General features: G+C 41.5%; 1 protein-coding gene across 1 annotated transcript in view; it reads left to right on the top strand.

Annotated features, from left to right (window-relative positions):
• brsk2b (BR serine/threonine kinase 2b) overlaps positions 1–12,371 on the top strand; it is a gene marked incomplete at both ends in the record, with an annotated part of 128,807 nt that overhangs the window by 96,105 nt on the left and 20,331 nt on the right. Inside the window, 6 exons of the mRNA XM_080444050.1 lie at positions 1,368–1,514; positions 2,517–2,548; positions 4,127–4,291; positions 4,843–4,940; positions 5,462–5,615; positions 9,412–9,471. Coding sequence (XP_080300176.1) covers positions 1,368–1,514; positions 2,517–2,548; positions 4,127–4,291; positions 4,843–4,940; positions 5,462–5,615; positions 9,412–9,471 — 656 coding nt within the window. The remainder of the gene's footprint in view (positions 1–1,367; positions 1,515–2,516; positions 2,549–4,126; positions 4,292–4,842; positions 4,941–5,461; positions 5,616–9,411; positions 9,472–12,371) is intronic.

The raw sequence follows: 12,371 nt of genomic DNA, 5'->3' as shown, positions 1-12,371 counted from the left end.
TTGTACAGCCTGGTTGAAACGAGGGCAGACTGATGTCAGAAAAATTCAAGGTGGCATTTTCATGGAGACATTATTACTAAACCAATCTATTATTCCACCCAATCTCTGGGGTGCCCCGTGACCTGCGTTGAATATGGTCCCCTCTCTCTCTACAGTACACTCTTATTTTGGTCTCTCTGTAGAGCACTAATGATAAATGCCATGGTCTTTATTGACGTGAAAAACCTGGAAAAGTCATTCAATTTGAAAAGGCAATTTTGAGGCCCTTGATTTTAAGGTTTTTAATTATTTGAAATTTTGTCTGAAGTTGCATCAACTCTTTATTGAAGATTGTTAATTAAACAAAATATATACAAAAAATAGCTGACCATGCACTGAACCATTGCTACATTTTATACTTTATCCAGTGTTACAAATAATACATACTGTAGTCTTCGGCGGCACTTCTGAGAATTTTTTTAATTATGTTTTTTATTATATTTTATTATGTTTTATACAGTGTATAATGTGTATATATATTGATGTCGAAGCCGACAATACTTGTGGGGTATTAGGTGTGTGATATTTTTTATGGATCTTAGTATCTTACTAAAAGGCAAGATGCATCCACCTGACCACACCGTTCCATGTATTGCGACTAGCGATTACGTTTTCGCTGTTGTCATATGAAAGTTCATGGAGCAAGTTTATATGTGGCAAAGGAAGGAGTACATCTCCGCTGTGCTGCCGGGAGTGCAGAGCCAGCGTGGACGGTCTGTTTCAGACACACACTTCCTCGCTCTCTATCTTCCTTCGGAAAACGTTAGGCCTACCTACTAATTCAATATTCTGTATTGTGACTGTGAGTTTACTGAAATATGAACTAAGAAACCTGATGTATTGTCTCCGCCAGGCTGAAGGCCGTCCATGGTCCATCCGTGTGTCCGTCTGTCTGCAAGCAGCTAATCTCCTGCTAGAGCAGAACCTCTCCCCCGAGTTTTTCAGATCGGCCTGTTATAGCGCCACCAGTGGACACATCTTTGCATTTTTTTATATTACCCCTACAGTTTTTTTCCAAACATCACGCAAATCGGTACACAGTATCTCTATAGTCATGTGATTAATTAAGACGGATCTGTCCGATTTGTCATATTCCATCCTGGTTGGCAAATTCCGAACATTGCTGGCCCACAATAATCTACCTGACCTGGCGGAGACCTGTGCTCCGAGGAGCACTTTGTCTAGTTTCATTTTAATTCTGTACACTACTACACTACACATTAAGAAAAGCTTCTGGCCACCCCTTCGAAATTATTTGGCGACGTCGCAACCCCCATATTGAGAACCACTGCTCCAGAGGTTCACTGTGTCATTGACTGTCTCTCCAGGGCGCCCTGCCATTTGACGATGACAACCTGAGGAACCTTCTGGAGAAGGTCAAGTTGGGTGTGTTCCACATGCCTCACTTCATCCCCCCAGACTGCCAGAACCTCCTGCGTGGCATGATTGAGGTGGACGCCACCAAGAGACTCACGGTACACAGCCTCGCCGCACAACTGTGCTGACTCGATGTTGCACTAGCATTCTAAGGGCTAATTCATATATTTTGTTGTATAGCCATGTCGCTTGATGAAAATCTGTTATTTTCACTTATATAATTAAGTGACATGGTTGTGTGATGGAAGTATAAATTACACTTGATGGTGCGTTCACACGGGCAGATTACATGCTACCATTAATTTTCAATGGAAACCAGTGACATGAAGATACAAAGATACAACAGACGTTTGTAGCTGTAGCTCTAGCGACAAAGATACAAATCTACAACTGTAGCTCCGATGTCCGCATGTTTGATGACGTCAACGACCGCGTTGAGCAGCACAGATACAAAGCGACACAGTGACAAAGATGCTGTTTATTTTTGTATCTTTTAATCTGCCTGTTTGAACACAGCATAAGGCTTCCTAAAAAGGCGAGGTGTTTTATATTGCACGTTTCCAGGAACACTGTACAGATTATCATGGTGCGACCATATGTACAGTATTAACCACCATACAGAACTTGGGAGTTTGCCTCAGTGTGAAACACTGCAGAGTAAAAATGTTTAGAAACCTTGACAGAGCAGAATGTTCCTCTGCTGACAGCTGTTCCCTATACAGTATATATATATATACTGTGTGTGTGTGTGTGTGTGTGTGTGTGTGTGTGTGTGTGTGTGTGTGTGTGTGTGTGTGTGTGTGTGTGTGTGTGTGTGTGTGTGTGTGTGTGTGTGTGTGTGTGTGTGTGTGTGTGTGTGTGTGTGTGTGTGTGCGTGCGCGAGAAATGTCTGACAATACATACCAAAATGTCAGTGTCATATACCAGCTGATATTATCCTGGTTAATATTATTCCACATAAGTATTACATTGTCTGATAACAATAGCTGTGTCCTGGTTCTTAATTCATGTTCCCTACTAATCTGCAGCTATATTTTTTTTAACATTACCGTGCGGAATGAAGGGATCATATGCTAATGTTCTCTTCCATGTCCTTACAGCTAGATCAAATCCAGAAGCATACGTGGTATCTGTAAGTACACACACACGCGCACACACGCACACACACACACACACACTTGTTTTCCACATCCAAATGTCATTTATCTCCTTCTTGTAGTAGTATATAAGTGTGTTGTATATGTGTACTGTATGTTGATTGTTGATGCATTTGTATAATTATGTTTGTGTGTTTGTTTGAGCTTTATGAAAACAGTACTTTCATTTATGAATTTCTTTCAACTACTGTAAACCAATTATCCACTTAAACCCTATATATACGGGTCCCTTTCCTAGATCAGCTTTTTTTATCTCTCTTTCCCCCCCATGTTTTATATTTTTGCCGGACCCAGGGGGTCTGGCTTACATGAGGCTTTGTACCTGTTTTCTCCATACATGGGCATGGTCACTTTGTCCTTAGGCCCCAGCCATAAAAGTCTGTCCCCCTTTCGTCCATACATGGGCATGTTTTGTACCTGTTTTCTCCATACATGGGCAAAAAACAGTTTTTGGTCACTTTGTCCTTAGGCCCCAGCCATAAAAGTCTGTCCCCCTTTCGTCCATACATGGGCATAGACACAGGCTGACACGTCATGTGAAGTCTGGGTCTGGCAGAACCAGGTCTCCTGGTCTTGTTTTATAATGGAAATGTTATAATGGAAGTAAGTGGGAGGACAGTGGAGCTCTGATCGGGTTGACACCCTGTCTATATTTGGAGTCATATGTCATAGATGAGTCATACTGTAGATAGATGACTGACGTCACAGACTGGCCAACATGAATACACATTGAAGCCACGCTGTTTCCATGGGATCCTGATATCCTCGTGATTTGATTTGGTTTCATGCAGGAGTACAAATGTATCATAGTATATAGTTGATTTTGACAGCAAATTTTTATTTAGTTTTAGTCATAGTCTTTTGAATACAATTCCATTTAGTTTTTGTCATATTTTAGTCATCTGAAATGTCTTAGTTTTTGTCTAGTTTTATTTTATTGAATATCATAAGATTATAGTCGACTAAATCTACAGTTGATTTAGTCGACTAAAATGTATGTTGGCGGTGCCTTGATGGCGTCGTAATGGCTGATTTTACACTTGATTGCATGCTGAAAATAGCTGATCTACAAGCCCACAAAGCGTTGCGCTGCGACGCGTTGTGGGCTTGTAGATCTGCTATTTTCAGAGTGCAACACCCGAGCACAAAAGAACATAAAATGACTTGTCTTATAGTTCTACTGGATCTCTTCTCCACTCGTCCCTCACTAACATTTTAGTCTAGTTTTTGTTTGTTGACGAAATTGTCAATATATTTAGTCTTAGCTTTAGTCATCATAGCGTAGTTTTTATTTGTTTTTATATAGTTTTCGTCAGTGAAAAAAGGCAGTCGACTAACATTTTTCGTCATAGTTTTAGTCGACGAAATCAACACTGATTGATTGATTGAAATTTTCATTAGGCAAAAGAATGTAAAACAACACAGTTACATTTATAATACTTTTGTCTAAAAGGTCCGACCAAAAAAGTCCTTGCGGACTTGTTTCCGTTGGGGTCCTTGAATTAATTTCATAGACCAATAGTATATAATGTATATTGTTTTGTGTTTTCTAGAGCCGGGAAGAACGAGCCTGAACCAGAGCAGCCAGTTCCCAGGAAGGTGGCCATCCGGATGCTGAACGCGGTGGAGGACATTGACCCGGACGTCCTGGAGAGCATGCACTCTCTGGGCTGCTTCAGAGACAAGGCCAAACTCACCAAAGACCTGCTGGCTGACGAGTAAGTACATGAGATGGAGACCAAAGGAGTAGGGAGGAGGTGGGGAAAAAGTAGCCTGGTAAAGCCCCTCCCTCCGGAAATCTAATTTCCATTTGATTTCAGGAAGGAGTCTTGTTTGGCTTTTTTTCGTCGTCCACCAAGTGGACGAGCCTATCAGCGTCCTTAGCCTGATAAAGCCCCTCCTCGTTCATCGTTCTGCGTCACAGCCAAAAACACACACAGGTTCTCATGCCAGACTCCTTTCTGAAATCAAATGGAAATGAGATTTCCGGAGGGAGGGGCTTTACCAGGCTCGGGAAAAAGGTTTGAAGGAGTTAAATGTGAAATAAGGAAAAACTACTGAGGAAGCAGATTGGAAGGAAGACAGGACGGTTGCGGAGGGGCTGACACAAGACATTTCTGTTGTCAGCTTGATGAATCCTTCTGGTTAAAATGTCTTCTGATGATAGAGTGTTGGGCTGCCCCGAGTCTTAACCAACAGACATGTCTGCTAGTGATCTCTCTCTCTCTCTCCCCCTCCCTCTCTCCCATCTCCCTCCCTCCAGTGGCAGTGACAACCAGGAGAAGATGATCTACTTCCTACTACTGGACCGTAAAGAGAGGTACCCGAGCCAAGAGGACCAGAACCTGCCCCCACGTACTGAAATAGGTAAGCTGATCTAGTTCATCTCGTTTATTAGTCTGTGCCTAAATTATACACTTTGGTTTGGATATTACATGGTCAAATCCTCAGTGTTAATTTCACTTTGAGTGTCTCAGAGTAACAAATGTAAACACTAAGGATTTGACTGTGTACTGGTTAAACTTGAGTTCACTTTTGATTTTTTTTTTCATTCACCAGACAGCCTCATGCTTTCTTATGCAGCATCGAGTATTTGTTTTGACACAAATTTGATATGGTTAAAAAAAAAGTAATTTTCAACACATGGAAAAAGTACTCATATTCTTTACTTAAGTAAAAGTATCAATACTGCAATATAGAAGTACTCAGTTACAAGTAAAAGTCCAGAGTTCAACATTTACTTGAGTAAAAGTACAAAAGTATTGGCATCAAAATGTACTTAAAGTACCAAAAGTAAAAGTACTAAAATGTTTGAAAGGTGGTTTGGTGGTGGTGGAAATGGTTTAGCAGTGTTCTCACATAATCCCCTTCTTGTCCCCCGTGTTCAGCGGACCCTCCGAGGAAGCGCGTGGATTCCCCCATGTTGAGTCGCCACGGCAAGAGGAGGCCAGAGAGGAAGTCTATGGAGGTGCTCTGTGTCACCGAGGGAGGCTCCCCTGTGCCAGTACGACGGGCCATCGACATGGCTACCCACGGACAGAGGTACACGCTACGTCACTACTGTGTATTGCTACTGTTATGTTCAGAAATATGTGCAGCCGTTAGTGTTGATTTTGACAGCAAATTTTTATTTAGATTTAGTCAGTCTTTTGAATAAAATTCCATTTAGTTTTAGTCATATTTTTGTCATCTGAAATGTTTTAGTTTTTGTCTAGTTTCAGTCGACAAAATATCATAAGATTATAGTCGACTAAATCTACAGTTGATTTAGTCGACTATAATGGCGGTGCCTTGGTGGTGTCGTAATGGCTGATTTTACACTCGATTTTACACATTTACATGCTGAAAATAGCCGATCTACAAGCTCACAACGCGTCGCAGCCGTTGTGAGCTTGTAGATCTGCTATTTTCAGAATGCACACCGTAGCGCAACCAAGCATAAAATGACTTGTCTTTTAGTTCTACTGGATCTCTTCTCCACTAGTCCCTCACTAACATTTTAGTCTAGTTTTTATTTGTTGACGAAATTGTCAATATATTTAGTCTTAGTTTTAGTCACCATAGCTTAGTTTTTATTTAGTTTTCGGCAGTGGAAAAAGGTAGTCGACGAACATTTTTCGTCATAGTTTTAGTCGACGAAATCAACACTGGCAGCCGTACATGCAGAAGTGCACGAATCGTCCCAAAAGATTTCCTCAAGACTGACTTTCGAGAGTTATTATGCAACGCCGAGTAAAATGTTATCAATAAATAAGTACAAGGTACATGCGCTACAACAAGAGCACTTATGCAATGTTATAAAAAGCCAAGCTCTGTAAGTACTATGATCCCATGAAATGAATTTAGTCTTCAGTAACCTGAGTGCTGCGTAGTCTTTGTAGAAATGTGTTCAAGGACACTTTAATATACAATCAGTAGTATTGAGGTGTTGAAAAAGCAGTAAAGGGTAAGCAGTAAATTCACGTTGTGGCCTTAGATATTAAGTAAGATATTTTATTAGTAAGCAATAGACATCTACCTTGATGTTGTTCTGTGATGTTAAATGTTCACCTTGAAAACGCCATTTGTGAGCAGACACAAAATGTGATGTATAACGGGAGTGGCTTGACAAAAAACAAAACACACACGCACGCACACACACACACACACACACACACACACACACACACACACACACACACTAACCCCCAGGCTACACTGGGCACGTAACAGATCTGCTCCGTTCGCAGAGCGGGCTGCTGCGACTGCATGCTGTATGCACTATAACCAATGGAACCGGCACGTTGTCTGTAGTGTACGCAGCTCTTTTAAAATTGAATTCCGCTATAAAAAAAGTATATTAAAGGGTTTTGTGAAGTATATTAAAACATGAAAGCCCATAAAGTCTCGGTCAGAAGTTCCCCTCGCAGTAGAATCTCTTGCCAGAGGGAGGAGGGGCTGCAGCTGCATCACTCACCAGGGAAGGAATGAGGGGATTGAATAATGCACATATAAAACGGCTAAACTTCTGACATTACATTTTTTATTATAAAACTAATAATAAATATGCAAATATACAACATCAATGATGTTCTCGACATCATGCTATACATGCAATTACTTCCAATACTTTACTTTGGATGAAACATGGAATTGTGCCAGTGTTCTTTTCACAGCAGGTGCAGTTCAGACAATTATAATTAATTATTAATAATAATATTAATGAATAGTATGAAAAGAAATGTGTTGGCCTACTTTGATTTGCCAGCCAAACTTGGGCACAACACTTTTTATTAGAAGACTTGAATGGATGCTAGACAATTTCATTTTCAGTTATGTTGTGGCCATTTTATGCCCATTTACTGCCTTTATTTGATTGTCAGTGTTTAGAGACAGGAAACAGGGAGAGAGAGTAGTGGCTTGGGGTGACAATGACATACAGCAAATGTTCCGGCCAGCCAGGGAATCAAACCGTGGACTCGTTGTCTGGTATTGGAGCCTGTGAGATACACGCGCCCTAATCATTCGGCTACTGGGTCACCTCTCATTTTCTTTTTTGAAGAAGTACGTGACTGGCACACTAAACATTTGTGGCGTAGCCGATAACAAGCTCCGTGCTGTTTTCATTCCACTCCACCGGTACAGATACGTAAACATGCCCTGTGTAGCCCAAGGGTAAGATTGCACAATTTGGAGCAAATATGCAATGTGAGATAAACTTATTGGATATTGCTATAGCAATAATATAGCATATAACACAATACATTGTGTTGTCATTGACATATCGTTTCTGTTATTAGACAACTGTACAGCTTGAGATTCAGCAACTAAAATATTGGTCCCGCCCCTTCTCTTTTGTTATTGGTCTCTTGTACTAAAACTGACATTGATGAGCTCTGCTAAAAACATTGAACAGAATTTAACTTCGGATCCCATCTTGCGGAGCCTGCAAGCAATTATCTGCTCTGAGCAGATACGTAAAATCAGAGACCAACTGGCTGCATTCCTTCAGAAAAAAACTGTAGCAACAATCCACCTTTAACCACTTAGACCCTATATTCTTAGTTGACCGGTGTCCACCAGGGCTCTGCACTTGGTGCACTCCTTTTTTCCCTCTACACCAAATCTCTTCACAGAAAATAGCCGCTCTACAAGCTCACAACATGTCGAGACGTGTGGTGAGCTTGTAGATCTATTTTCGGGTATTATTGGCTTTCTTTGCCGAATGTTCGTCCCCTAATAGGGACACTAGGGTCGATGTGGTTAAAGAAGCAAGATGCAACACAATGTTAACAAGACGTGCATCTGGCGCTCATTTAAATAGGTAAACAATTGAAAACCAGTGGGCTATAAACAGAAGTCTGTTTATGAAAAAGGTTTATTCCTTCTCAACTTTACAGCCTCATGAATCTGTCATTCTGGCATTTGCAGGCCTTTGCGATGTGTTTATGGTGGAAATTCATATTGCAATGACAACAAAAACGTGATTCATCATGTAGCCCTAACACAAACCTACTATACACACACCTGAGGCCTGAGGTTTTAGCATTATTATTATCATCAGTAACAGCAGGGTGCTTGCATTTTATGGTAACCGCTTATTAGTTATTGCTGTATACAGTACAACAAATACTGCCGCTGAAAAGGCTCCTTTTGCTAAAATGCTATCATTAAACTGGAGAGTACATGGCTGTTAACGTGTAAAGGCAAACCATGTAGGGAAGGCTTCAGAGACACAGGCATTGCAAATGGAAATTGCTTCCTTACAGTGTGGAAGTATGGTGAACATGTCAGTGACCCAAGCATGACCCATAAATGTCTCTGTTTCTTTCTTTCTCTTGTTGTTTTTTTTAGCTTGCTGTGCATGCACTCAGCAGTGCCACCTCTCTGATATCTGTGCATCGCATGCTTTTGTCAACCCATTAAGACCTGGAACGCATCTGTGTCATTTTTTGATTTGAGCTAAAAAGCATTATGTTACACTTTGGCTATTTTCGAAAAATCGAGAAAATTTGTGCAAATCTTTGAATATATATATTTTTAAAGCGAACATTTGTAAGTCAAATCTTTGCTTCTGGGGGTCCCTGGAACAAAACATTTTGAGATGGGGGTCCGCGGCCAAATTCATATTATTTTGGGGGTCCTTGACATGAAAAAGTTTGAGCACCACTGACATAGAAACATACGTTTTTTCACAATACTGTTTGGGATTTAGAAGACATTTGTAGAATCGGCTTCAGGTCTTAATGGTTTTTAATAGGATGTCACCTTTTTTCTCCTTTGTGTGATTTTCTCTTTCTGTCTCTTGTTTATGTTTATTTTTTTGGGTCCTTTTTCTTCTTCCTGTCTGCCTCTGCAGCAAGTCTGTGTTCAGTAAAAGCTTGGATATCACAAACGCTAACTGCAGCAAGGAAGAAAGGTATAGTCTTTTCTGTTTTTTCTGTTCTGCTTCTTTGTCTTATCGCCTCATTTCATCCACAAGCGCCAGGGCCTTTCTGCAAATCCATTTCCTTTAGCTCTTCCGCCATGTTTTCGATCGCTTAAGCCGATAATCTAGTTAGCGGGGGGGGGGGGAGTAAATAGCCTTTTGTACCATCCCCACGTCCATGACAAGATCTAACGAGATCTTAATGAGCGGTAGTTGTCGAAAGTGTTGTTTTCCGACAGTAGCAAACCGAAGCAGCCTAGTAAAACCTGAGTAGACTGTAGCACAATTTTCTACTTTTTTTCTTTACCACCTACAAAATTAAGAATAAACATGCTTTCCGCCTGCTTTTGTTCCCTCTTCTTTGATATCTGTCCCCCCATGGGCAGATTTTTAGGCCAACTCTTTGTTTTTCTTGCTTGCTCTCTCGCTCTTCACAGTCAAATATGGAAGGTTATAGTATACTGTACTAACTGTAGGCCCATTTTTTACTCTCAAAGTTAAATGAACACTCTGGATTTTACTGTGACTGCCACCCTCTCTCTTTACCCGTCCTCCCGTGTGTGTGTGTGTGTGTGTGTGTGTGTGTGTGTGTGTGTGTGTGTGTGTGTGTGTGTGTGTGTGTGTGCGTGTGCGTGTGTGTGTGTGCGTGTGCGTGTGTGTTAATTTTGTTTGTCTCTGATGTGCTAGTCTGTTTGCTCACTGAGGCGTGATGAGGACAGGGTTATCTCATCACTGGCAGTGGCCCCCGGCCCGTGTGCTTTTTTTTCCTCCGATGCCGTCCGTGGCTGACCTTGCGTCTGAGTTTATAGACGTTCGCTCACGGGCCAACCAGAGATTAGCATAAATTTACTTGCCCGGAGAATACAGATGGAGGACTCTTTAAACGCTGGAACAGAGAGCAAACAGGGATGAAAACTATTATCACACACACACACACACACACACACACACACACACACACACACACACACACACACACACACACACACACACACACACACACACACACACACACTTCATTTGCTGTGACCAGTGGTGGAAAAAGTACTCAAATGTTTTACTTAAGTAAAAGTATCCTGCAATATAGAAATACTCAGTTACAGGTAAAAGTCCAGAATTAAAACTTAACTTGAGTAAAAGTACAAAAGTATTGATATCAAAATGTACTTAAAGTACCAAAAGTAAAAGTACTAAAACCTTTGAAAATAGCAGATCTACAAGCTCACAACGCGTCGCGATGCGACGCGTTGTGAGCTTGTAGATCGGCTATTTTCAAATAGCCTAGGTATAAAATAGGGCTAAAGTGGTCAATGTATGTTTTATGATATCATAATATATATCTGAAAAGTAACTAGTAACTAAAGTTTTCAAATAATTGTAGTGGAGTAAAAGTAAAATGTTTGCCTCTGAAATGTAGTGGAGTAGAAGTAAAAGTATTGAAAATTGGAAATACTCAATTAAAGTACAAATATAAAAAAAAATTACCTAAGTACAGTACTTAAGTAAATGTACTTAGTTACTTTACACCACTGGCTGTGACCAATACATTAACTGCAGACTTTTAAAGACTACATGCAATGCTAGCACCCGTGAGCACAGGTGACGTGGGTACGAATAATGTGTAGATAACGTGTAGCACAGGAACAGAGGCTTTCTCTGTGTCATGTTATATTAGAGGGGCGTCCTCGTATAGACCTGCCAGCCATTCGTCTCTCTAAAGCGTCCCCCCCCCAGCAGTAGTTACTACCGTAGGTACTGTATTTTACGGTTATTACCACAAGATAAGCATCATCCTTTTCACAGTGAATGGCATTCTCATTTGTCGTGTTTTTCTACGAGACACAATTTATTTTATATCGTAGAGATGCGTTCGTACCCGTACGATAGTCTCAACATTTCATTTCTCATCACATCCACATTGTATGGAAAGTTTCAAAAAAACGCTTTGCCCATCAGCTCAGAAATCTAATCAGCGATGCCATTCTGTGTGTGTGTAAGAGAGAGAGAGCAAGAGAGAGAGCGTCTTCGAGCATATTTAAACATGATTTACTGTTTCAATTTTCATCTCCAACAAAGGCAAATCATTCGTGGGCAATTAAATCCCAAAGAGATGTTCAGTGTGGTCGTCGGCCTCCGTGTGACGTTGCGATGGGAGGGGGGGGGGGGGGGGGCTTCAGACGGAGGAGGGACGATGGCGCAGGAGAAAGGGACAGGGAGATATGAAAAGTTAATGAGTCGCAAATGAAAAATGGATAGGCTCGTTGTAAGGAGAATAGATGCAGTACACGTGCGCTGATGAATTTTGTGTGTGTGTGTGTGCGCGCGCGTGTGCGTGCGTGTGTGTGTATACAGTGTTGATGTGGTTGGAAGTATTTATAGATTGTTGACTCCCTCCCCCGATGTGTCTTGTTGGCATGTGGACAAATGTTAATTTACCGTAAATTGCAGACTGTAATGCCCCCCTCGAATGGCCGCTGGCCAAACGTGCCGCATTTTTGCATCGGATGAGGCTATTCCTCAGTAATATCAAACACAAAGGGCCCTATCTTGGCCGGCGTCTTACCCCTTAGCGCTACCCGCTACCCGAGAATTACGCACAAAACAGCTGTCCCTAAACGGTATCTTACGGCCACAATACCCGCTATACATTATGCCGACTCCGTTGTTTGCGCCTGGAGGTGTGGCCGTGGCCGTGTTGTTGCATTATCCCTAAAATTGCTATCTTGCCCACACACTTTTGGGAAAGCACATAGCGGATTCTAAAACCACCCGCTATGCCAAATTGGTTTGGTAGAAAGTGCCTGCAATGGACATGTCGGGAGTATGGCTGCCTGGGCAATCAAAGGCTAGAGCGTATGAAGCAAACGTCGGCTATAGTGTCCAAGCACCTC

The sequence above is a fragment of the Gymnoscopelus braueri genome (assembly GCF_963280865.1).
Source record: "Gymnoscopelus braueri genome assembly, chromosome: 1".
Taxonomy (NCBI): Eukaryota; Metazoa; Chordata; class Actinopteri; order Myctophiformes; family Myctophidae; genus Gymnoscopelus; species Gymnoscopelus braueri.
Note: the sequence above shows the minus strand (reverse complement) of the source record. Positions and strands in the feature narration are given on the sequence as shown.